General features: G+C 42.4%; 1 protein-coding gene across 3 annotated transcripts in view; it reads right to left on the reverse strand.

The window, feature by feature from the left end:
• OSBP2 (oxysterol binding protein 2) overlaps positions 1–26598 on the reverse strand; it is a 299539-nt gene that overhangs the window by 134984 nt on the left and 137957 nt on the right. Inside the window, exon 1 of one of the 3 annotated variants that reach the window (XM_040415996.1) lies at positions 15550–15628. The exons of 1 other annotated variant lie outside the window; for it this stretch is intronic. In XM_040415996.1, coding sequence (XP_040271930.1) covers positions 15550–15628 — 79 coding nt within the window. Of the gene's footprint in view, positions 1–15418; positions 15438–15549; positions 15629–26598 lie in introns of those variants that run through there. One more of the 3 variants, XM_040415997.1, reaches the window with a different exon arrangement.

A 26598-nucleotide genomic window follows, 5' to 3' on the forward strand; every position in this document is an offset into this window, starting at 1 on the left:
AACATAATAACTTTACTCTCTGGGTTAGTACGATTACAGAGATAACAAATACATATAGTTATTTTTATTTACTACTTTTGCACAGTAAAAAAACATTTTTTTAAACCAACCCAAGGAATCCTGCATAACAGAAACCAGGCGGATCAGTTATGCGGCCTATAGACTTCTATTATGACGGAATGCAAAACGGAATGCCTCTTAAAGGCATTCTGTTATGGTCCATGGTAACAGAATCCATCACGGAATTGCAATAGAACCCAAACCCGAACTTCTAATAGAACCCGGAACTCGAACTTGTAAAAGACAGGTTCGCTCAACCCTACTGATGACCTATCTAGAGGATAGGTCATCAGTAGTAAAATCCTGAAAAAACCCTTTAATGAGTTTCACTCCTGATTTATCACTGAGACTTTTTTAAAAGGTCATAAATAGGTCTCAGTCTCAATGCAGTAGGAGGATGAGTAGGAAAACTGGAGGAGCTTTTCTAGAAGTGTTAGGTTTAAGAATGAACCAAATTTATCAAACAAAATGTGGCATTTATTAAATTTGGCATAAAGGCAGACTCAAACAATACTGACTTCAAATATTCCCCTGATAATTTCTCCCCTTATGGGTTAAGAGAAATATATAATTATTTTTACCATACTTATTTTACAATCTTATAATTAAAGTACTTATTTTAAAGTACTTTTATTAAAATCTAATAACCCACTACAGGCTTATTACAGAGAATAGTCTATAATCTACCATTGTCTTCTCTATAATGTTCTATTCACTGTTCCAGGGAACATGTGGGAATATGCTTAACAAATACAAGAAAAGCCTTGATTCTCTGATTCTAAACGTAACTGCTGCTGTAAACCACTTGATTGGGTGAATTACATATTCTTTATAAATCGGACACCATGGCATTTATTTTACTTTACTCCGGAAATTACAAGAGATTTTAATAACACTACTCACAGAAGATCAGTTGTGATCATTACAATTGTCGTTGTGTTTGGGCCAACCTGACAAAGCATTGGGTATATCAGGGCTTCACCATGGTTTTATGGATATAAATAGTTCAACACTGTATCAAGAGTTCTTTATAATCACTGATATTATGGTGTGTGATAAGACAGTAGAATGATAACATTAAGTTTACCAGCAAGATATGGTTAAAGAGGACCTGTCACTAGTGTTGATCGAGAACCAAAGTGCTCGGGTTGAACACCTCGGGATGCTCGGGTGCTCTACCGAGCACCCGAGCACAATGGAAGTCAATGGGAGAGCCCGAGCATTAAACCAAGCACCCCCTGCTCCAAAGAGAGGAGGGTGTCTGGTTCATAGGAAAAGGTCAGAAATTGATGGAAACACCACCAAAATGGTTCGGGAACAACATGTGGAGGATGTCTGGATGCATCTTGGACTCCCAGGTCGCTGCTGGGAATGATGTTGTCCGAGTAGTACACCACTTTCACAGACTGACAATAATACGCACAAAAGATAAAATCGATTTTAGAGGAAAATTTTTTAGGAAACATTCTTTTCTGTATATTTATTTGTATATAAAGTGCAAGTGCTGCCAAAAATTACAAGGAAGAGGCACTTCGATACAACCTGTATATCACATAATGGAGGGCCTCATTCACACTGTGGTACAATTGTTCAGTTAGTGGGACTCCTACACTCATAAAACCTATGCACTAAATGAAAGGGCTTCCTAAAATTACAAGGAATCGGCACTCCAATACACATTTTATTACACATAAAGGAGGGCATCATACACCCTTTAAAACTTCTGATTGATGGCCTGCTGGTGATCCTCAAAAACATTAGGAGCAAGGGCCAGCTACGACCCTCTAAAACATTAGGGGCGAGGGCCTGCTGCTGATCTGACCATCTTTAGTACATTATATGCGAGGGCCTGCTGGTGAGCTGACACTCTAAAAGATTGTAGGTGAGGACCTTCTGGTGATCTGATCCTCTAAAACATTATGGTTGAGGGCCTGCAGGTGAGTTGACCTTATAAAACATTATATGCGAGGGCCTGCAGGTGAGCTGACCCTCTAAAAGATTGTAGGTGAGGGCCTGCTGGTGAGCTGACCCTCTAAAACATTATATGCAAGGGCCTGCAGGTGAGCTGACCCTCTAAAAGTTTGTAGGTGATGGCCTGCTGGTGAGATGACCCTCCAAAACATTATATGTGAGGGCCTGCAGGTGAGCTGACCCTCTACAACATTAGGAGCGAGGGCAGACTAATAAGCATGTTGATATGATGGAAGAGGAGGAGGACGAGAAAAGGAAGATTGAACCATATACCCTTTTTTGTGGTGGAAGGGGTGCATGGGAATACAGTTTATTTAGTACATTATAAAAAAAACACATTTAAAGTACCTTTACGTTCAGCCACTTTCCTCTGGTGGAGTAGAGAAGTCAGGGGCAATCCAGGCCTTGTTCATTTTTATAAGAGTTAACCTGTCAGCATTTTCAGTTGACAGGCAGATGCGCTTATCAGTTATTATGCCCCCAGCAGCACTAAATACCCGCTCTGACAAAAGACTGGCGGCAGGGCAAGTCAGCACCTCCAAGGCATAGAGCGCCAGTTCGTGCCACGTGTCCAGCTTGGACACCCAGTAGTTGTAAGGCACAGAGGGATCATTGAGGACGCTGACACGGTCTGCTACGTAGTCCTTCACCATCTTCCAAAATTTTTCCCTCCTTGTGACACTAGGCCGCGCATCACGGTGAGGGTGCTGGCGGGGTGTCATGAAACTGTCCCAGGCTTAGTGTTGCCCTGCCTCTGTTGAAACTGCTGTGTGTTCCCCTCGTCTCCCCTTCTCGGTTGCCCAAGGAACTACGTACTCTGCAGCCAGCGGTGTCAGCTGGAAAATTTTGGAGCAATTTTTCCATAAGGGCCTTCTGGTATTGCACCATTTTGCTAAACCTCTCCACCATAGGAATGAGAGATGAGAAGTTCTCTTTGTAGCGGGGGTCGAGAAGGGTGAACAACTAGTAATCGGTGTTGTCCAAAATGCATAAAATGTGTGGGTCATGGGAAAGGCAGCCTAACACAAAGTCAGCCATGTGTGCCAGTGTCCCAACAGGCAAGACTTCGCTGTCGTCATCAGGAGGATGACTCTCAATCTCCTCATCCTCTTCCTCCTCTTCTGCCCATCCACGCTGAACAGATGGAATTAAACTACCATGGGTACTACCCTCTGTAATGGAGGCAACCGTCTCCTCCTCCTCCTCATCATCCAATTTGCGCTGAGAAGACGAACTGAGGGTGGTCTGGCTATTACCCTGTGTAATATCTTCCCCCATTTCCACCTCTTCCACATGCAAAGCGTCGGCCTTAATTGTGAGCAGCGAGCGTTTGAGTAAACACAGAAGTGGGATGGTGACGCTGATAATAGCTTTATCGCTGCTCACCATCTGTGTTGATTCCTCAAAGTTTCTTAAAACTTCACAGAGGTCAGACATCCATGCCCACTCCTCGCTTGTGAAGAGCGGAAGCTGACTGGAAAGGAGATGACCATGTTGCAGCTAGTATTCCATTACTGCCCTCTGCTGCTCACAAAGCCTGGCCAACACGTGGAACGTCGAGTTCCAGCAAGTGCTCACGTTGCACAACAGTCGGTGAGCTGGCAATTCTAATCGCTGCTGCAGCGTTGACAGACCGACGGAAGCTGTCGATGACTGCGGAAATGGGCACACACGCGGCACACCTTCACCAGTAGCTCAGTCAAATTGGGGTAGGTCTTGAGAAACCACTGAACCACTAAGTTGAAGACGTGGGCTAGGCATGGGATGTGTGTGAGCTTGCAGAGCTCCAAAGCCGCCACCAAGTTATGGCCATTATCAGACACAACAATGCCTGGTTCTAGGTTGAGTGGCGAGAGCCACAGTTCAGTCTGGTCTCTTATCCCCTGCCACAGCTCTGCGGCAGTGTGCTTTTTGTCACCTAAGCAGATCAGCTTAAGCACGGCCTGTTGACACTTCCCCACTGCAGTGTTACACTGGTTCTAGCTACCGACTGATGGCTGACTGGTGCTGCAAAAGGATAATTTTGAGGTGGAAGTGGAGGAGGAGGCGGAGGAGGAAAAGTGGGGGTTGGAGCCACTAACGTAGGTGGTGGGGGAAACCCTGATGGAATTACGACCCGCTATCCTTGGCGTCGGTAGCACCTGTGCCATCCCAGGGTAAGACTCGCTCCTGGCCTCCACAGTGTTCACCCAGTGTACCGTCAGGGAAATGTAGCGTCCCTGGCCGAAAGCACTTGTCCATGTGTCAGTGGTTAAGTGGTCCTTCCCAGTAATTGCGTTGGTCAGGGCACAGGTGATGTTACGGGACACATGCTGGTGTAAGGCGGGCATGGCACACCGTGAAAAATTGTGGAGGCTGGTGATTGCGTAACGAGGGACAGCCGCCGCCATCAGGCTGCGGAAGGCCTCAGTGTCCACAAGCCTAAATGGCGACATTTCCAGGCCCAATAATTTGGAAAGTTGCGCATTTAGTGCTATAGCCTGTGGGTGGGTATCTGGATATTTGCTCTCGCGTTCAAATGCCTGGGGTAAGGACATTTGTATGTTGCGCTGGAACACGGAAGCGGATGTGGTCGCTGATGGTGCTTGCGAAGGTCCAGGTGCAGGGCGGGATGCATTCGGGCCTGCGCCTTGGACAGGGGATTGGCCAGCACGTAACACAGGGGAAGAGGAGGCAGTCATGTGACCCGCAGACACAGATTGTGGACCCAGGCGTTCGGACCACCTATTACGGTGCTTTGATGCCATGTGGTGGTGAGGTTGCTAGTGTTCACGCCCCTGCTCATTTTTGTATGGCACATATTAAATTGCAAATTACAATTCTTTTGTCGTCCGCACTTTCTTCAAAAAAGTGCCAGACTGCGGAACACCTACCCCTTGGCAAGGGAAATTTCCGCAAGGGTGTGCTCCAGGGAACAGTTGCGGGCCTGTTTGGTGTGGCCCACCTTCTCCCTTTTGCCACCCCACTTCCTCTTCCAGCCCGTTGCGGTGCTGCGGATCCCTCCCCCTCTGTACTGCTGTCCTCGCTTGGCTTGCCACGTTCCCAGGTTGGGTCAGTGACTTCATTGTCCACCACCTCCTCTTCCACTTCTTCACTTGTTGACCTAACAACAACCTCACTTATTGACATCTGTGTTTCATCCTCATCATCATGCTCTTGAGACAATAATTGCCGTTGACTTATTGGCAACTGTGTCTCATCATCAACCTCATGAAACACTAATTGCCGTTCCCCACCGTCATCTTCTTGTGACTGTGGATGCTCAAGAGTTTGGGAATCAGGGCACAAGATCTCATGTCCCTCTTCAAGCGGGCTTGTCGAGAGGCCCAAATGAAGGAATGGCGCTGAAAACAGCTCCTCGGAATATCCGATTGTGGGATCACTTGTTTAGCAAGACTCTCCATGGTAGGAGGAAGGAGGATCAGGGTGAGGATTGTGTTGACCAGACTCTTGGCTACTGAGACTGGACTTGGTGGAAGACAAGGTGGTGCTTAACCGACTAGAAGCATTATCTGCTGCAATCCAACCGACCACCTGGTCGCACTGGTCTGACTTCAAGAGTGGTGTCCTACGCCTCCCTGCAACCTGGGACATGAAGCTAGGTATCGTGGATGATTGTTTTTCTTGTGCTCTGGCAGCAGGCACAGTTTCAAGGCGCCCAGGGCCACGGCCTCTGCATTCACCATCAGCATCACGGCCAATTCCCTGTCCCTTACTGCTCGCCTTCTTCATATTAAATGCTATATATGCGTGAAAGTTTGTCACACGTACAGTAGCGTATGATTTTTAAGTGTATGCGCAAAAAAATAAAAATAGGAGATATACCACAGATAATGTCGCTGATGTCAGCAGTGGCTAATAAAAAATTAGAGGGAATGTCACAGATATTTTGGATGTGGAAACGTTACACAGGAGATGTACCCCAGGTAATGTCACTGTCCGCAGCGGACACCGTCTACGGAAAAAGTATACTGGATGTCACTGATATTTTTGGGATGCACACACGTTACACAGGAGAAATACCGCAGATAATGTCGCTGATGTCAGCAGCAGCTAATATAAAATTACAGGGAATGCCACAGATATTTTGGATGTGAAAACGTTACACAGGAGATGTACCCCAGGTAATGTCACTGTCCGCAGCGGACACCGTCTACGGAAAAAGTACACTGAAAGTCACTGATATTTTTGGGATGTGCACACGTTACACAGGAGATGTAGTGCAGCTAATGTCACTGTCCGCAGCGGAGACCGTCTACGAAAAAAGTACACTGGATGTCACAGATATTTTTGGGATGCACACACGTTACACAGGAGAAATACCGCAGATAATGTCCCTGATGTCAGCAGCGGCTAATATAAAATTACAGGGAATGTCACAGATATTTTGGATGTGAAAACGTTACACCGGAGATGTACCGCAGGTAATGTTACTGTCCGTAGCGGACACCGTCTACAGAAAAAGTACACTGGAAGTCACTGATATTTTTGGATTTGCACACGTTACACAGGAGAAATATCGCAGATAATGTCGCTGATATCAGCGGCTAATATAAAATTACAGGGAATGTCACAGGTATTTTGGATGTGGAAACTTTACACAGGAGATGTACCCCAGGTAATGTTACTGTCCGCAGCGGACACCATCTATGTCACAGATATTTTTGTGATGCACACACGTTACACAGGAGATGTAGCGCAGATAATGTCGCGGTCTGCAGTGGCCTAACTATTGCACGCTATTTAGCGCAGGATGCGCTAAAAATATATATTGCTGCTGCCACACACAACAATAGCTAGTCCTTAAAAGGACTTTTGGGTCTCTAACAAGTTTTTCCACTGAAAAAAAGAAAATTTCACTCCCTACACTATCTTTCCCTTCTTCAGCATAGCTCTCCCTGACTAACACTGAGCTGAACACGTGTCATCGGGTGCTATATAGCACGCAATGGCGCATTCCAGCCAGCCAATCACTGTAATGCCAGTAACCAACATGGCTACTGGCATTACAGTGAAGGGCAGCACTTACCTGCACCTGCAACAAACGTGCGGAGAGGGCACTCGAAAATTGCGCTCGAGCACGTGCGGTATTCGGCCGAGTACTGCTATGTGCCGAGCATCGAGATGCTCGAGCCGAACTGGTGTTCGGCCGAGCATGCTCGATCAACACTATCTGTCACCATGAAATATAATGCAATCTAAAGGCAGAATGTTATAGAGCAGGAGGAGCTGAGCAGATTCATATATAGTTTTGTAGGAAAAGAATTTGGAAAACTTGCAATTTATTAATTTAAATCTCTGCTCATTCTGGGCGGTTTTAATCAGTAACGGACAGCTATAACTGTATCCACACTAATACAAGGAAGGCTGTCAATCAGAAAGACTGTCCACGTGGCTCCGAAGCCCAGGATTAGCTAGATTTAAATGAATAAATTACAAGTTTTACTGAATCGTTTCCTACAAAACTATATATCAATCTCAGCTCCTCCTGCTCTATAACCTGCTGCCTGCAGATTGCACTGCATTTTCACAGTGACAGGTTCCCTTTAAGGACATTAAAATAAGTCCAAGTCAGTTCACAGTAGATGAAATCAAAGGCTGTATATCCACCTGCCAGACCTATTTTACAGTTTAAGAAACTGAATTAAAATGTTGTAACTTTTTTAATACATATTTTTACAGATCTGTATTGAACTACAGAGCAGCAACCACTATTCTGCTAGTTTTCAATGGAAACAGTAAATACACTTGTCATTAGACACCCTCTAACAGCAACAGTCAATATACGGCATCAGTCACTGTCACTGTGATAAATTTGGAGCATATTTAGACTGCCTAAGTTCACACTGACTAAATATTAGACAGGATTAGTAAATCTGCCCAATAATGTTTGCTGAGTGGCACCCTTTTAACTGAGCAAGGTAGGGAGAATCTGGTAGGAAGCCACCCAATGGACACTTCTCCCTGTGCCTGAGTTGTTTTTAAACCAATAGGACAAATTTATGTTTCACTTAACACCAGAATTCTAGTAGAGATAAGATGCAAATGTTGGAGTCACTTTGGAAATGTGGGTGGGATAAGTGGATGTGGTTAGCGGTGTAAATTACATGCCCCAGATTTATCTACTGTAACTTTTTAAAACATTAAAAACAAAGGCACAATATCACTCTAGTGGGGAAGGGGGACATACAAAAACTGGAGTAATAGCTTTAGGCCTCTTTCACACTACCGTTTTTTTTTCCGTTTTGCGGTCAGTTTTTTGCGGTCCGTATACGGTCCGTATACGGAACCATTCATTTCAATGGTTCCGCAAAAAAAACGGAATGTGTTCCGTATGCATTCCGTTTCCGTATTTCCGTTTTTCCGTTCCGTTGAAAGATAGAACATGTCCTATATTTGGCCGCAAATCACGTTCCGTGGCTCCATTAAAGTCAATGGGTCCGCAAAAAAAACGGAACACATACGGAAATGCATCCGTATGTCTTCCGTTTCCGTTCCGTTTTTTTCTGAACCACCAGTTGAAAATGTTATGGCCAGCCCAATTTTTTCAATGTAATTACTGTATACTGTATATGCCATACGGAAAAACGGAACGGAACGACGGAACGGAAACGGAAACACAACGGAACAAAAAAATGGAACAACGGATCCGTTAAAAACGGAACGCAAAACACTGAAATGGACATACTGTAGTGTGAAAGAGGCCTTAATCTTATGTTTAAACATGCACCAATTCTATTAAACAATAAGCAACATTTGATAAATGTGGCGCAAATTACTGCAATGCAGACTCAAAGCTTTGAAAGAAGTGACAGGATACAGGCCAACTAGTTAAACCTGAGTGGTTCCAGCGAGTGATATGAAATCCTATCATGTGTTCACCGGGTAACTGTCAGCAGGTGAAATAGGCAGGTGGAGTAGTCATACTAGCCAGGGTCAAAAACAAGGTGGTAAAATGTTAAAGCCAAAACAGTACCCAACAGCAATAACAGAACCAAGAGAAACATTATGGACAGTGGGTGTGGAACCACTGTGCCAACCAAATGGTTTGACTTTATGCTAGACCTAAGTGCTCTCTTTTAGAATAGTCTCAATGTGGTTGGTAGCTGACCCACTGGGGTCAGAAACACCGGTGCAAATCTGTAAAACCAATCCAAGGTCAGGGCAGGCAGCAAAAGGTCAATATGGTAAACAGAATAAAGTCAGGTCAGGAAGCAGAGAGTCAGAGACTGTAAAGAGGCAGAGGTGGGTACACAAGGAGACAAACAGAATAGCATACATTCACTTGGAACTAGAAAGCTACACAACCTAAAGCTCAGCACCTTCCCCTAGGGAAAGGTGCCTAAAGTACCCTAAGGTGACCAACCATTGGCTGGAGGAGACAAGAGAAGCCTTGGCAGAGAAGTGGCTTGCAGAAGACACATGAGATGCCGGGGGTCAGACCCACTGCTGGTCCCACTGGGACAGAAGAAGCTGGGTGAGTCACAAGCCACCCATGGCCATCCAGAGAAGCAAGACAGTGGTGGGTGTGGGCCACCATTGGAACAAGGGACAAAGGTACAGAGACACTAAACTGCCAGAGTACAAATACATAAGCAGGCAAGGAGAAGGCAAAGAGTAAACAGGTAACCATGCTGGGTCAAAAACACAAGAATACTCATAATATGCACAGATTCATCTAACACACACTGGAACTAGGTTGACAATACAATAACTGGTATTGAACAATCTGATAACATTATTTAAGTAGAACACAGATATCACTGGTTGTCTCTCAAGCCAAGTCTCTTTCTACCTCTCTTCTCTAGAGCAGATAAGCTTGTCAGGCTATACCTACTCCTACTTTTTTGTCTGGCTTCGGGAGCAGAGATAGTGACAAAAAGACAAAACTGACTGCAAAATTCCCCTCAGGATAAATTCCTCCCCTTAGTTTTCTCTGAAAGATCACAGCATTTCATAGTTCTGTGTAATGTTGGTGACCTGCCAGTATTTCATGCTGCCCGTGGTTACAGTGGCATAAGTTTACTGACAGATTGCCTTTAAGCTTTAATTAGAATACCCCGGAGGAGCTAAGTGCCTTGAACACAGAGTCTGCTTCGGCTTTCTGGAGGATATGGGATCCATGGAGCCAATTCCGTACCTCCACGTCCTTCCCTGACTGGTTGACAACTGGTATCATTCCGGGTAACGGTTCCTAAAGTAATATCCACGGTAGGGCTTTTCCATTCTCTACCCCTCTTCTCCCCTACCTTTTGTTTATGTCATGTCTTGGTCTGTCAAGTCTTGTGGTGTTCGTTCTTGTCCTATGTGTTTGTTGGCCTAGGAACTGGGGAATGTATGCCATACTTACTCTTATCCTCAATTCCGGAGGTCCTCATTGGTTTGTTATTTGCCAGCCATGTTTTATATGGTTATTTCTAGATTGTACTACCTCTGAATCACTTGTGAGGCCAGTTGTTGGCCATTACATTTCCTTTGTATGTGTATTGGATATACTTACTATATCACTCATTTATATGCTTCAATAAAATAATGATTGAACCGTAATTAGAATACCCCTGCAACGGACCAAACCTCCTGATATGTTGTAGGACACATAAAAATAGATTTTATAACAGTCTCCTGTCGGGAATAGTTTTTCTTTATAGATTTTTTAACTACATATTTTTATTTCTTGCAAACTCTATATTTGGTTAGTGACATAATGGAACATGCTATATCTATTGCACCGAATCCCACATGAAAGGATACCTAAAGAACTATATAGGGATCCATACTAATGTATTTTAGGAAATGTTTTCTTGAGCCACAGAAGCATTCTGTTACCACCTGCAAACCTGTGGGGAATGTAAGAGTGCCTGTGGCTGGCTTGGTCCAATGTTATAAACTGGAATTTGATATTTACTGTAAACAATTCCTAATATAATCTTGCTCCATAGATGGAGTTTATTTAAAGGACCAGTTAGTGATTTTACAGCCTATGGGGGAATTTATCAAGTACCACACTCCCGATTTCTGGCTTCAAAAAGTCACAAAAACAGGGCATAGCAACTTTTGAGTTGCGCAAACATTTTGCAACTTTTTGCAATTTACACCATTCACTTAAGCTTTGAAAAGTGAGTCGGAAAGTAGGTGTGTTTAGCTATGTTACGGCCGGTTTGCATTTGCGTTAGGGAATTCCATTATAGGTTCCATTCTAACAGAGTTATAATGGAATATAACGGAATTTTAGGACAGAATTCAGAACAGAAGCCTTTAAGAGGCATTCAGTTTTCTTCCATCCTAATACATGTCTATGGGGGCACATAATGGTTCCGTTTGGTTCCGTTATACATGATGGAAAAAATAGTCCTGTCGACAGGACTAGTTATTCGTCTAAAAAAACTGAGTAACATTTCTACACAGAAGTGTAGAGAACAAGTTGCAATAACCTACATTTAGGTTGCGGCTTAATCGAACAGTAAAAATATCCAACTTAGTCAAACTATGTGATCATAAGTTTTCGATTTTTTTTTCCTATGTGGAATTATTGGTCATGGCCCAAGTCGCTGTCGTGAAATTTTCGAGGGCAATGTTATGTTGTATATTTCCATGTTTGTTACTGGTTCACATCTGGTGCACAGGGAGAGAGTTATTAAAATTCTTGGATGCCCAACAATTGGACATGGCACTGTGTTCACCATTAGTGTTGAGCTCGAATATTCAAATAGCAAATATTAATCGCGAATATCGCAACTTCGCTAATTCGCGAATATTTCAAATATAGTGCTATATATTCGCTATATCGAATATTCGTCATTTTTTTACATCTGAAAACATGATTCCTCCCTGCTTCTTTCTTGTGGGTCAATGAGTCATTGGTCCACAAGCAATTTAAGCAGGAAGGAATCATGTTTTCATATGGAAAAGAAATGACGAATATTCTAAAAAACGAATATATAGCAATATAGTGAATATATTCGTTATTTAGAATTTTCACATTTTTTTTCCCTATCTGTACAGTTGTTCGCATACTCCTCCCCGACAAGCGTCCCCGTCACCATGGGAACGCCTGTGGGTTAGAAAATACCATCGGATCTGAGTTTTCCCTGAGATCGTGAAAACTCAGATCCGATGGTATATTCTAACCCACAGGCATTCCCATGGTGGCTGGGACACTTGTCGGGGAGCAGTATGCCAAAGTGGAATAACAGTACATATTAAATAAAAAAAAGACTAATATTCTAAATAACAAATATATTCACTATATTGCTATAACTTTGTTTTTTAGAATATTCGTCATATTCTCAAACAAGAATATATAGCGAATATTTGTAAAATACACATATAGACTGCAATTTAGCTAATATAGTACTATAGTATTTTGTTAATAGTGTAAATCTTTTCCAAAACTGAAGTCCAGAAGAGACCAAAAAAATTAGACTATAAAAAAAAAAGATTATAGCACTATATTAGCTAAATTACAGTCTATATGTGTATTTTACGAATATTCGCTATATTGCAATAACTTTGTTTTTTAGAATATTCGTCATATTCTAAAACAAGAATATATAGCAATATAGCGAATATTCGTAAAATAAACATATTAGCCATAGCCAACCAATAGGAAAGTTGCCTTATACAGTTAAAATAACAATCCCAATACGCGAATAATTAAATCGCATATTTTTTGCGATAAATAGAAAAATTACGAATATTCGATTCCGACGAATATAAGACGAATATTTAATCGAATATTCGCAAAATATTGCGAAATCGAATATGGCACCTCCCACTCATCACTATTCACCATTTTTGTATACAGAAAAGAGTTGGGAAAAGTTAAAGGGGTTCTCCAGGAGTTTCATACCGATGACCTATCTTCAGGATAGATCATCAATTTGAGAAAGGTAGTTATCTTACTCTCAGCACCCCTGACAATTAGCTTTTGGAGGAAGAAGCGGTGCTCACCAGACCCCTGGTGAGCACCATGGCCTTCTCACAGCTTACTAATAAGAGCGCTATCCATTGGGTAGCAGCCGTGCTTGGTATTGCAGCTCAGCCCCATGCTTCTAGGCCATGTGACAGATGAATATTATGTCACATGACCTAGGTAGAGGGTTAAAAAAGAACTCCCGCCAAAAATTTTATTCTCTGACCTGCTAGAAAGGTACATGATATAATCTGTAGTGAAGGTCATTTTCTTACCGGTGTATTTGTGAGTTATCCCCTCCCTTCTGATCCTCAGCTGTGTCATGTGACCAGCAATCAGACGTTCCAAATAACACAGCATCTTATGTGTGGACAGGAAGTCAGTTTCTATATGTATTCCTATGGGAGCCTCACTCTCAGTCTCATAGGAATGAATAGAGACGTAACTGACTTCCCGTCCTGTTTCGGTGGGAGAATAGAGAGTTGGTGACATGAAATCACTTTCTAGCAGGTCAGAGAATAAACATTTTTGCCAGGAGTTCTACTTTAAACACTCAAAGAGCACTGCAGCTTCTTCAAACAGAAGATCGGTGGGAGTTTCGGGAGCCAGACCCCCGCTGATCAGATATTGATTACCTATACTGAGGACAGACCATCAATATCCAAATCCCAGTGAACCCCTTTTATAAAAAAAAAAATATATATTTTTTTTACTTTTTCTGACCCATTTGGACATGTCGGAAAGAAAGGGGCAGGGGCAGAGGCTTTAAAAATATTTACACCAGGTACAGCATGAATCCTAAAGATATAGGAATTCTTCAAGCACGGATCCTCAATTTAATGAATTTAAAGGGGTTATCCCATGATTCATATAAAAAAATGTCAATTAAACATCATATAGTACATGACAGTACATCTATTTCTAACCAAGCTAGAACCAGCCCTGTACCTTACATGGATCCAGAGCTCTTTCCATTTAAGCTGGCAGGTCAGGGGTGTGTCCTTTCTCAGGGGGCATGTTCTTTCTGCTGCCATCTCTCCCAGTACCTGTCAAAGCTTCTAATAGCTGGTGGCACTTGAAGGATGGAACTGAGCATGTGTGTCCACCTCAGCGATGTTAATGAGGTGGACAGAGAAATAAGGAAAAGAACAAACAGCAGAAGGCACTAGGCGGATACAAATGACTGAATAAACACAAGCATAGGCTAAACTAAATGTTTAATTACATGCAATTACAAAACTATTCAGATCAGGTACTGGTTTGAAAACTGGAGAATATTTTTACTCTTTAACGTAAATTGCTGATTATAAAAAAAAAAAATGCAAATCAAGGACCCATGTGAAAACCGAATTTCTCATCCATCAAAATCTGATTTACTTGGAATTCCTTAATACATAGATTGCTGGGTATCTACCTGCTACTTCTAAAAGCAGGGATCAGCAATCTTCGGCACTCCAGATGTTCTGAAACTACAACTCCCAGAATGCTCCATTCACTTCTATGGGAGTTGTGAGAACAGCCGAGCATGTTTGCATGCTGGGAGTTGTAGTTTCACAGCAGCTGGAGTGCCGAAGGTTGCTGTTCCCTGTTCTAAAGCATGACAACCTCATCATCTGCTTGAAGTGACATCATGATCCTTGCATAAATGCCTACTCTGCTGTATCCTGTAATATCCTAGCAGAGGAAGTATTTACTTACAGGGATGTACGATCAGATCATGACATCACTTAGCAAGCGTTGAGAAGTTCATGAAAAGACTCTATAGATCTGAACATCTCAGGTAAGTACGATTTTGGAATATGGGAGATAAAAAGTAAAACAAAAAAAAGTTAAAAGTGTTTCTGCTCTAATAATATTTGAGCTGTATTCAGTATTTGTTTATCATAGTGTTCTAGAAAAGTTCATATTATATTACAGGAAGGCTGCTTTCATACGTTCAGTATTCCATCAGTATTTGGAGGCTAAACCCAGAAGTGGGTCCAGATCATAGAAAAGGCACAACTCTGTCCGTGATACTTTTCCCTGCAGGATCCACTCTTGATTTTGGCTTACATATACTGCTGTAAAATACTGACCGTGTGAAAGAAGGCAGAGGATGATGCCGGTGTACTCCTTCACGTCTTCGCATTCATAACCAGCAAATCACACTGACATTGAAGGTGACCCAGCGCTCCTGTGCTATCTTCTCGGAGACATGCTGCATAATAGCGAATCACGGAAATCGAGCAGAATTAACATTTCGCAGGCGTCCAATCTCACACATCATGAGAAACAAAATGGATGCTATCAGTCCCCTGACGTAAAAGTTGCACAATTAATCCTACCGCTCTCTCACGGTACAAATCCCCCTCCGTGGACCTATCCCCACCTGCAGAGGTGCACAGACAGCTTTCCGCCTCGCCTACCACATGGCAGGTCAGAGGCGCTGAAGCCAGCCCTGCTGCATTGTCAGAAGACAAAGATAAAAATACATACACATGCATGCTGCTTAAATCCGCCTCCCGTCGGTGCACGTAGTCAATCATGCAATAACAATACCCGCAGGACATCACTTTTTTTTTACGGAAAACCAGAGCCTGTGTCAGCAAGCCGGGGAGGCCACTAACCCTTCTTATACTTATTCAGACAGCCGGTGTTGCAGAAGGAACGAGCGGATGGCGACTCCCAGCAGCCCCTGCCCTTCATTCCCTCAGGAAGCTCGAGAATGCAGCAAAATGATTCACGTTAACATTAAGACGAAGAAAAAAAGTAAAAAAAAAAAAAACAACTAAAAAACAATGAAATAAAATGTGAACATGGCTGTCTCAATCAGCGAGCTGTTAGATGCATGGCTGCCCTGAGAGCTGCTGGAGCACAGTGCAGATTCCTGCCACATGCTCCTATCAATGCAGCACAGCCATAGAAGCTATCGGGAATCACCAAAGCCTGTTACCAGAATGCATCAGGGCTCCCTTCAGCATACAAGGCAGCGATTAACTCTCTGTGTGAACAGACAGGATGGAGCCAATCTACACATTTCTACAGGACGAAATGGATAGCACTCACTTAAGGGAATATTGAACGCGTTTCCTGCGTATTTTGTGCAAGATAATCGAAATATGTCAGGCAGAAATAATTGTTTTGTCAAAAAAGTGTTAATGACATATATGTGTGTGTAATTATAGGCTATATAACAATGTATTCTCCTTAACAATGATCAGTTTGGTCCTACACTGAAAGTATAGTATTCGTATACAAGTATAATAACATATTCATATATGCTAAATAACTCATATATTAAGGAATTGCATTAACAGCCATTAGCAAAGAGCGACAGTCCAGAAACTGCATTGACAGAATTCTGTACCTGTAGTCTCCATATATTAGTGTATAATAATTTCTGTATTCTCCTTATATCAACATATAACTCATTTATTCTCCTGATATCTATAAGTGTATAATAACTCCTGTATTCTCCTGATGTATTCTCCTTATATCTATAAGTGTATAATGACTCCTGTATTCTCCTTATATCTATAAGTGTATAATGACTCCTGTATTCTCCTGATGTATTCTTATATCTATAAGTATATAATAACTCCTGTATTCTCCTGATGTATTCTCCTTATATCTATAAGTGTATAATGACTCCTGTATTCTCCTGATGTATTCTTATATCTATAAGTATATAATAACTCCTGTATTCTCCTGATGTATTCTCCTTATATCTATAAGTGTATAATAACTCCTGTATTCTCCTTATATCTATAAGTGTATAATAACTTCTGTATTCTCATTATATCCATAAGTGTATAATAACTCCTGTATTCTCCTGATGTATTCTCCTTATATCCATAAGTGTATAATAACTCCTGTATTCTCCTGATGTATTCTCCTTATATCTATAAGTGTATAATGACTCCTGTATTCTCCTGATGTATTCTCCTTATATCCATAGGTGTATAATAACTTCTGTATTCTCATTATATCCATAAGTGTATAATGACTCCAGTATTCTCCTGATGTATTCTCATTATATCCATAGGTGTATAATAACTTCTGTATTCCCCTGATGTATTCTCCTTATATCTATAAGTGTATAATGACTCCTGTATTGTCCTGATGTATTCTTATATCTATAAGTATATAATAATTCATTTATTCTACTGATGTATTCTCCTTATATTCATAGGTGTATATCGACTCCAGTATTCTCCTGATGTACTCTCCTTATATCAATAAGTGTATAATAACTCCTGTATTCTCCTGATGTATTCTCCTTATATCTATAAGTGTATAATAACTTCTGTATTCTCCTTATATCTGTAAGTGTATAATAACTCCTGTATTCTCATTATATCCATATAATGTATTCTGATGTATTCTCCTTATATCTATAAGTGTATAATAACTCCTGTATTCTCATTATATCCATATAATGTATTCTGATGTATTCTCCTTATATCTATAAGTGTATAATAACTCCTGTATTCTCATTATATCCATAGGTGTATAATGACTCCAGTATTCTCCTGATGTATTCTCCTTAGATCCATAATGTATAATAAATCCTGTATTCTCCTAATGTAATCTCTTTATATCCATAAGTATATAATAATTCCTGTATTTTCCTTATTTCTTTAAGTGTATAATAACTCCTCTATTCCCCTTATGTATTTTTCTTATATCTATAAGTCTATAATAATTTCTGTATTTTCCTTACATCCATAAGTGTATAATAACTCCTGTATTCTCTTCAAGTACTCTCCTTATATCTGTAAGTGTATAATAACTCCTGTATTGCCCTGATGTATTTTTCTTATATCTATACGTGTATAATAACTCCTGTATTCTCCTTATATCCATAAGTGTATAATAACTCCTGTATTCTCCTGATCTATTCTCCTTATGTCTAAAAGTGTATAATAACTCCATTAGCCATCCCCTGTGATGTTACTGCCCTATAAAAGTCTCATCTTGCATGGTCTCCGCCATTTTCCTGTGAGCTAAGCATAGGGAGAGACGTGGCAAGCACTCATGTGCTACGGACAGTGTTGCTGCAATAATCTAGCAGCCATGTTTGATCCACCATGTTTGGCCGTCCTGTAAAGATGCCTGTAAGAGCACAGCACAGACTGATCAATGAGGTGAAGAAGAATCCTAGAGTGTCAGCTAAAGACTTACAAAAGTCTCTGGCATATGCTAACATCCCTGTTAGCGAATCTACGATACGTAAAACACTAAACAAGAATGGATTTCATGGGAGGATACCACAGAGGAAGCCACTGCTGTCCAAAAAGAACATTGCTGCACGTTTACAGTTTGCACAAGAGCACATGGATGTTCCACAGCAGTACTGGCAAAATATTCTGTGGACAGATGAAACCAAAGTTAAATTGTTTGGAAGAAACACACAACACTATGTGTGGAGAAAAAGAGGCACAGCACACCAACATCAAAACATCATCCCAACTGTGAAGTATGGTGGTGGGGGCCTCATGGTTTGGGGCTGCTTTACTGCGTCAGGGCCTGGACGGATTGCTATCATCGAAGAAATAATTAATACCCAAGTTTATCAAGACATTTTGCAGGAGAACTTAAGGCCATCTGTCCACCAGCTGAAGCTCAACAGAAGATGGGTGTTGCAACAGGACAATGACCCAAAGCATAGAAGTAAATCAACAACAGAATGGCTTAAACAGAAGAAAATACGCCTTCTGGAGTGGCCCAGTCAGAGTCCTGACCTCAACCCGATTGAGATGCTGTGGCGTGACCTCAAGAAAGCGATTCACACCAGACATCCCAAGAATATTGCTGAACTGAAACAGTTCTGTAAAGAGGAATGGTCAAGAATTACTCCTGATCGTTGTGCACGTCTGATCTGCAACTACAGGAAACGTTTGGTTGAAGTTATTGCTGCCAAAGGAGGTTCAACCAGTTATTAAATCCAAGGGTTCACATACTTTTTCCACCTGCACTGTGAATGCTTACATGGTGTGTTCAATAAAAACATGGTAACATTTAATTCTTTGTGTGTTATTAGTTTAAGCAGACTGTGATTGTCTATTGTTGTGACTTAGATGAAGATCAGATCACATTTTATGACCAATTTGTGCAGAAATCCATATCATTCCAATGGGTTCACATACTTTTTCTTGCAACTGTATATACTGTGACGAGCAGGCCAAGGAAAAAAGCATGGAGGTGACATCACCAGCAAAGGAAGGAGGGCGTTAGTGTCATCACAGGCAGTTAAGAGAGCACAGAGGAGGCACTGGGTTCACTGAATGGGCAGGCTTGGGCTCTTAGAGAGTTTTGAAATGCCCTAATGGGCACTTTGTAACCTAATTTGCAAATAGAATAAACATCATTTTCTGGACATAGAAAATCGACAAAGGTATACCAAAGGTATGTTTTTTTTCTGACTTCACGGCAACATAGTGGCATTACAGATTCCCTTTAAGTAGTTATCTCATTTTAAAGAGACCCGTATTGTATCTTTCTAGATGGTACAGAGGAACAGCTGTGGTTTCATTCTCCACCTCAGCATTTTTTTCTACTTTACGAAAGACCTATCCCCAGGGAGACATAGGGCAGGTGTTAATTTTGGGCATATGCTCAGTGTGGCACATTATACATGCCAGCAGGGACGCTTAACTATTTTCTCTGATACTACAAAGAATTTATTAAGACGCACAGGATGAACCTAATATTTACCATGGGAACTCTTACAACAGGAAAAAAATTAGCCAGGTAATTGACACAAGAATCCTTGTATCATTCAATCAATAGAGAAAATTACATCAATGGAAACGAGGTGCAACAATACAGGCAATCAGAGGCAGATACTTATAGATAAGTCAGAAAGAGACAATAGATCAATACTAGAATGCTAATGAAGAAAATTGGGAAATGGAATTGCAGTAGCTGTGGACATCAACGCATATGAATAAAAAAAAAAAAGAAGATCAAGAAAGTGTCAGACTTTCCATCACAGTGTTATTATTCCATTACCTTCTACTGTAGACATGCATTTAGGTGCAAATGATACAAGATTTATATTTTAACAGAAGACATGGAAAAAATAAGAAAATTGATGAACGGGTTGTTTGGGACTTAAAGGCTACAGGGCCAATTTTTTTTCATTGCGTTTTACTCATTTTGTGCTAAAAATAATTTTTTCAATTGGTCTTTATTAAAAATATTCAACCTTTCTGTCACAAAAAGGTTAACTATCTAGCTGTGTGAATCGTAATTTCACTTTGTGCTGTCATCTAATAAACCTTATCGCTAAATAACTAAAAGGTCATAAACACTTATTTAAGCGACATTCTTATCAGTAAGGGTACTTTCACACTTGCGGCAGGACGGATCCGACATGCTGTTCACCATGTCGGATCCGTCCTGCGGCTATTTCGCCGTGCCGCCAGACCGCCGCTCCGTCCTCATTGACTATAATGGGGACAGGGTCGGAGCTCCGGCGCAGCACGGCGGTGCACGGCGAAAAGCCGCCGGACTAAAATTACTGCATGTCAGGCTTTTTAGTCCGGCGGCTTTCACCGTGCACCGCCGTGCTGCGCCGGAGCTCCGCCCCCGTCCCCATTATAGTCAATGGGGACGGAGCGGCGGTCCGGCGAAATAGCCGCAGGACGGATCCGACATGGTGAACAGCATGTCGGATCCGTCCTGCCGCAAGTGTGAAAGTAGCCTAAGATAAGAATTGAGCTATAATGAGTGTTTATAAGGTCTAAAATCAGAAATAAGGAGCCGTCAGCTCCCTGTCTGACGGAATAGAGTAAAATACCAATTGAAAAAAAATATTTTTAGAGCAAAATGAGTACACTAAAATGATTTTTTTTAAATTGCCCCCAAAGGTGTACATAACCTTTAAATGCTTGATCACTGACCCACTGATCACCACTATGAACATGTTGCTCCAGGGATGGCTATGTGTCCATTATTGCTCACACAGGCACAGCTGTTTTTCTTATACTTTGTCCCTTTCCTACTCTCTGTGGAAGAAAAGGAAGGAGGCACAACGTGACATAAAAAATGGCCATATACCTGTAGATAGCTGTCAGATGAATGCTCATTCAGGCAGCAGTTATTCTTCATAACACATAACACTAACACATATACATGAATGGCGCAGCCACAAATGATTGGGTGCGTTGAAATCCAACATGCCTGGCCCATTTTGTGGCCCGGCATCTGCTTTCATGGGAGACCTGGGACACCCCTATACACATTAGGTCAGTCCACATATGCAATTAGTTTGGACCACGAGAGCCGCGGTCAGACCGGGAGGTGGACCATGTTTCCCAAGCACCGGGGGTGGTCTCTTTGTGACTACACCAGACTGAAAAACTATGGGTCTGTGGTTTCTTCAGTGCAAGAAGTAGCCAAACAAGACTCATTTCATATGCCATTTGGCTACTAGTAGTATGGACCTGTAGCTGTGGTATTCTGCCCTTACAGCAGAATCTGACAGATCCACTTTAAAGAATTATTGCTCAGTTTTGCATGAAGCTAATACTAGGCGGAGTTACAAATCACATCACCAAGTATACATTTCCATATTTTTTAATCATTAGAATGTAGTTACTGTATGTGCTGTGCACCCAGTCATACAATGCCTTAAATGGGTTGTCTTTCTTCAGAAAATGGCATTTATCATGTAGAGAAGGTTAATACAAGGCCAGGGCCATTTCTTGGACCGGGCGGGCCGGGTTGCCGCCCGAGGCGCTGTCAGAAGGGGGGCGCCGACAGGGCACAGCAGGAGATGAGCGCTGCGCTTCCATTGTGGAAGCGCTCACTCATCTCTATAGTCATCTGTATATCCTCAGGACAGCGATACAAATGTCTGTGCTGCGGCAGCCCGCAGGGGAGGGAGAGGTGTGTCCCCTCCCTGTTTCTCTGATAGGCTGCCAGCACTAGGCCAGCAGCCTATCAGAGGCCGGTGCAGGCGGCGCGATGACGTCATTGCGCCGCCTGAGCCAGCGAGGGACACAGGCTGGAAGAGGCCGGCATCGCATCCTGGAAGAGGTAAGTATAAGTTTTTTTTATTTTATATATATGTACAAATTACAATACTGGCACAAAAGGGGGACTACTGGCACATAAGGGGGGCTACTGTCACATGATAGGGGGGCTACTGGCACATAAGGGGGGCTACTGGCACATGATAGGGGGACTACTGGTACATAAGGGGGGCTACTGGCACATAAAGGGGGCTACTGGCACAAAAGGGGTGCTACTGGCACATGATAGGGGGGCTACTGGCACATAAGGGGGTTTGCTGGCACATAAGGGGGGTTGCTAGCACATAAGGGGGGCTTCTGGCACATAAGGGGGGGCTACTGGCACATAAGGGGGGCTACTGGCACATGATAGGGGGGACTACTGGTACATAAGGGGAACTACTGTCACATAAGGGGGACTACTGGCACATAAGGGGGGCTACTGGCACATAAGGGGGGCTACTGGCACATAAGGGGAGCTACTGGCACTTGATAGGGGGATACTGGCACATAAGAGGGGCAACTGGCAAATAAGGGGGGCTACTGGCATATAAGGGGGGCTACTGGCACATGATAGGAGGCTACTGGCATATAAGGGGGGCTACTGGCACATAAGGGGGGCTACTGGCATATAAGGGGGGCTACTGGCACTTGATAGGGGGGCTACTGGCACATGAATGGGGGGGGTGACTGGTGACTGGCACATAAGGGGGGGCTACTGGCACATAAGGGGGGCTACTGGCACTTGATAGGGGGGCTACTGGCGCATGATAGGGGGGCGACTGGCACATAAGGGGGCTACTGGCACATGATGGTGGGGGGGCTCTTATTACTGGCATATGATTGGGGGGCATCTATGGGGGCTCTTATTACTGGCACATGATTGGGGGCATCTATGGGGGGACATCTTACTGGCACATGATTAGGGGCATCTATGGGGGCACATCTTACTGGCACATTATTGGGTGGCACTACTGAGGCTAAAAAGAAGGGGTATTTTATATGGGGGGCTCTGTATAGGGGCATTTTATACTGGGACACATTATAGTGGGTACTATGGGGAAGGGGGGAGAGGAGCACTATGGGGTCATCTACGGGGGCACTAAGAAGGGGTATTTTATATTGGCACATTATGGGAACATTAGCTCAACTGGGGGCATTACAAGGGGGTATGTTTTGCACATTATAAGGAGAATTATTTCTACTGGGGGGGCATTATGGTGGGCTTTATTACTCCCCCATGGTATGACCCCCTAGTAGCAGCACCAGCCTCTCCCTGCTCTGCTATCCCTCTGCCCATTCTCCAAATCCTTATTATGAAATCTTTCTCATTAGGATAAAACACAACATCAGCTCCACCGAGCCCCCCGGTCAAAGTGTTGAAGTGGCGTCCGAGATCCCCAAGGGCCAAGCCAAGTAATTGTAAGTTTTCATGTGAAATATGTTTATGTTATACACATATAGCCTACACTGGGCCACACAATATACAGTATACCTCTACACTGTGTAGGGGTTATACTGTTTATTGTACAGCATGGCACAGAGGTTATATTGTCCGGCATGGTGTAACCTCCATACATTTTGTGTACAGTATACAGTAATCCGCCTTCCATCTATGCTTTGAATCTGGTTTTATATGTTACTTGGTTTTTGTACATTTACTTGCATGTGCTAGTTGAGACCTGCTGTGATTGGGTTTTTAGTTAGTTATTAAATGCTAACATGACAGTTTTTTGGTTTTGCACATTATTGATGATTGTATTTCATGACTACTCTTCTAAGGGTATTGCCTTCCTTTATACTGCAGTTCTCCTGTACCACTCTGCCTGCGACTTTTAGCAGTTTAAGCAGTAATTTATGATTTTCTTTTGCTCTCAATAAATCTTGTGTTGAGCATAAAAAAAATATATATATGGTGAGGCGGTTGAAAGTACTCTTCTGATATGATTTCATTGAGCAGTTTTGATGTGTGTGTGGGGGGGGGGGGGGGGGGGGGAGGTTTAACAATCGCCCTGAGAGAAATTTTACCTAGAAACTGCACTGTACAAGGCACTTACTAATTTATTGTGATTGTCCATATTGACCTCTTTTGCTGGCTTGATGAATTTTTCGATCACATTATACACTGCTCGTTTCCAGGGGTACAATCCAGCAGTGGTAGTTGTGTTTGCATACTATAGGAAAATGCTCCGGCCTCTCTGGTGCATATAGGCTAGTACTTTTTCCTATAGTGTGCAAGCATGACCGCCACTACTGGATTGTAGAATGATTGTAACCCCTGGAAATGAGCAGTGTATAATGTAATGTAAAAATGAATCAAGCCAGTAAAGGAGGCAGTATGGACAATCACAATACATTAGAAAGTACCTTGTATTAACTGTCTCTACATGATAAAAGCCATATGCCTCAGTGATACAACCCATTTAAAGCTATGCTTCATTGTAGAATCATAACCGTGAAGGAAAAGGTCTTTTATGGGCTTCCCTGATGTCTTTCTCAGACATAATATTCCATGTTTCACTTGTACTAGATGCATTTCTCTCACAAGCAGGGGCATCTCTCTTCTGTGGAATCTGCCAGGACTGTATGCAGTGACTTCACTTCCCACTATGTTTGTTTTCTTCTAGGGAGCACAGAAAGTTTATATGGAGGGGAGTATCAAATTTACAGACACACAAGAGCTTCTCTGCTCTTCAGAAGCAGTGTAGTAGCAGTTCTTCTATCAGGCTCAGGAGCTTAGCTAATTCTGACATGGCCCCATTTCCTGTGAACCGTTTCTGTTACCAGAGACAGATCTGGCCCAACAGCAGGCAATGGACTGCAAGTGAGGTGGAAATGATCCTCTAGTGGCCATGACTTTACAGCTTTTTCAGGTGGATGCAGGCAGAACTTTTTAAATGAAGTGATTTAGAAATTTGCTATTTGAACCATTCTCTATTTAATTGTGTGAAAGTACAGTGACTCTTTAAGATATTGGAGGTGACACTGTAGATATGTCGTAACCAAGTTCTCCAGCTGATATGTTTTCAAAACTTGTTTAAATGAATAACTGTGCAAGATCATCCTGACACTGAGATATGAAGCTGCAAGATAAATGTCTTCTCCTAACAGATTCCCTTCGAAACACTTTGATACAGTTCAGTCTTATTTAGCGCATAATGTATTCTGAGGTTACTCACAGCACATCAACAGGAATGACAATGAGCAGCAATAGCAGACGTCCTTTCATCAAAAGAGAAGATGACATGATTTGTATTGTAATTGAACGGGATGACAGAAAAAGTTTCTGGGTTGAAACTCTTTTCTCCCTGGGGACACGTTTGCATAATCTAAACAGTAAAAGTGATAACTGTGGTACATCAAATATTATCCCATAAACTGTCTAGTGGATACACTGTCCCATGCAATTTGAAACACATTCTAATGTCAGCCATATGTCATGAGGAGAAAGAAAAAAAAACAATACATAGGGACATGTTCACCTGGAGGGGCTGTCCAGAAAATGCACAACAACCCTGTAGGCGTGGAATGGAGATGGACTGCCGCCTGGGATTTGCTCCGGTGGCACTGATGCTATCACATAGTAGAATCAAAGGAGAGTGGAAATTTTTTTGATCATCCCTTTCTTGCGCCACTTCCCACTTGAGTTGCTACAAGAATTAGACCGATACAGTCAGAAGTAGCAGTGATACAAACATCCCGGGTAATTATTTCTGTATTTTATTATATTGTTATTGTAGGTTTTACTTGTCCTTTACGAGGCATATGTTATTGGTCAACTAGACTATGATATTATATTGAAATGTGCCTTCTTGTTTAATATGTTCAAAACATTCACTAAAAAACTTTAAAAAAAAGGTAGTCATGAAGTCGCTAGATTTTGTGTTCGCGGACATACAATATCTGATAAAGAGGCAGGTTACAATCTTGAAACGCGTTATGTTGAACACAAACATTTTCCTCTATTCTCCTTTGCTTACATATTTGGGGGTCATTTATAAGACCAGCGTTTTAGACGCCGATCTTAATAACCCCTATGTTTGGCGGTGGATCCGCCGAAGTTATGAAGAGGCGCAGGTCTCCACATAACTTTGGCACATCCAGGTCCAGTCTAAATGTAAGACACCTTCCTTTCTGTCTTGCATTTTGACCATTTTTTAAACCTAAAACAGGCGTAGAAAATGATGAATGAGACGTGCCTGCCGGCCTTTCCGCTTCCCCACCCACTTTTTTAGACCCGGCGTGAGTGGGGAAAAGTCGCAGACTGCAGCGCAACTAACCACTGTGCCACAATTTGCGCCTGAAATACGCCTAATATAGATGCATTTCAGGATAATAAATGACCCCCCTTGTGTCTTAGATGAAGAGGGCTCAGTAAAGGGGTTGTCTAACATTTGATACAGCACCACCATTGTCAATGGGCTCAATCTAGTATATTAAATTAGCTTTATTTAAGTGAACCAGTCTGAACAAGAGTAGAGCTGTCCTAGGGGAAAAAAACAGACCTTTATTCCACCCCTTGTAAAGGTGTTTTCTGTTACTGATGTCTTATCATCAGAATAGGCCAACAGTATCTGATCAGAGGGGAACCGACACCCTGCACCCTTGCCACTCTGCTGTTCCGAAGAAGCTTTGGTACTGGAACTAAACGGCCTG

The sequence above is a fragment of the Bufo bufo genome, chromosome 2, assembly GCF_905171765.1.
Source record: "Bufo bufo chromosome 2, aBufBuf1.1, whole genome shotgun sequence".
NCBI classification, from domain to species: Eukaryota; Metazoa; Chordata; class Amphibia; order Anura; family Bufonidae; genus Bufo; species Bufo bufo.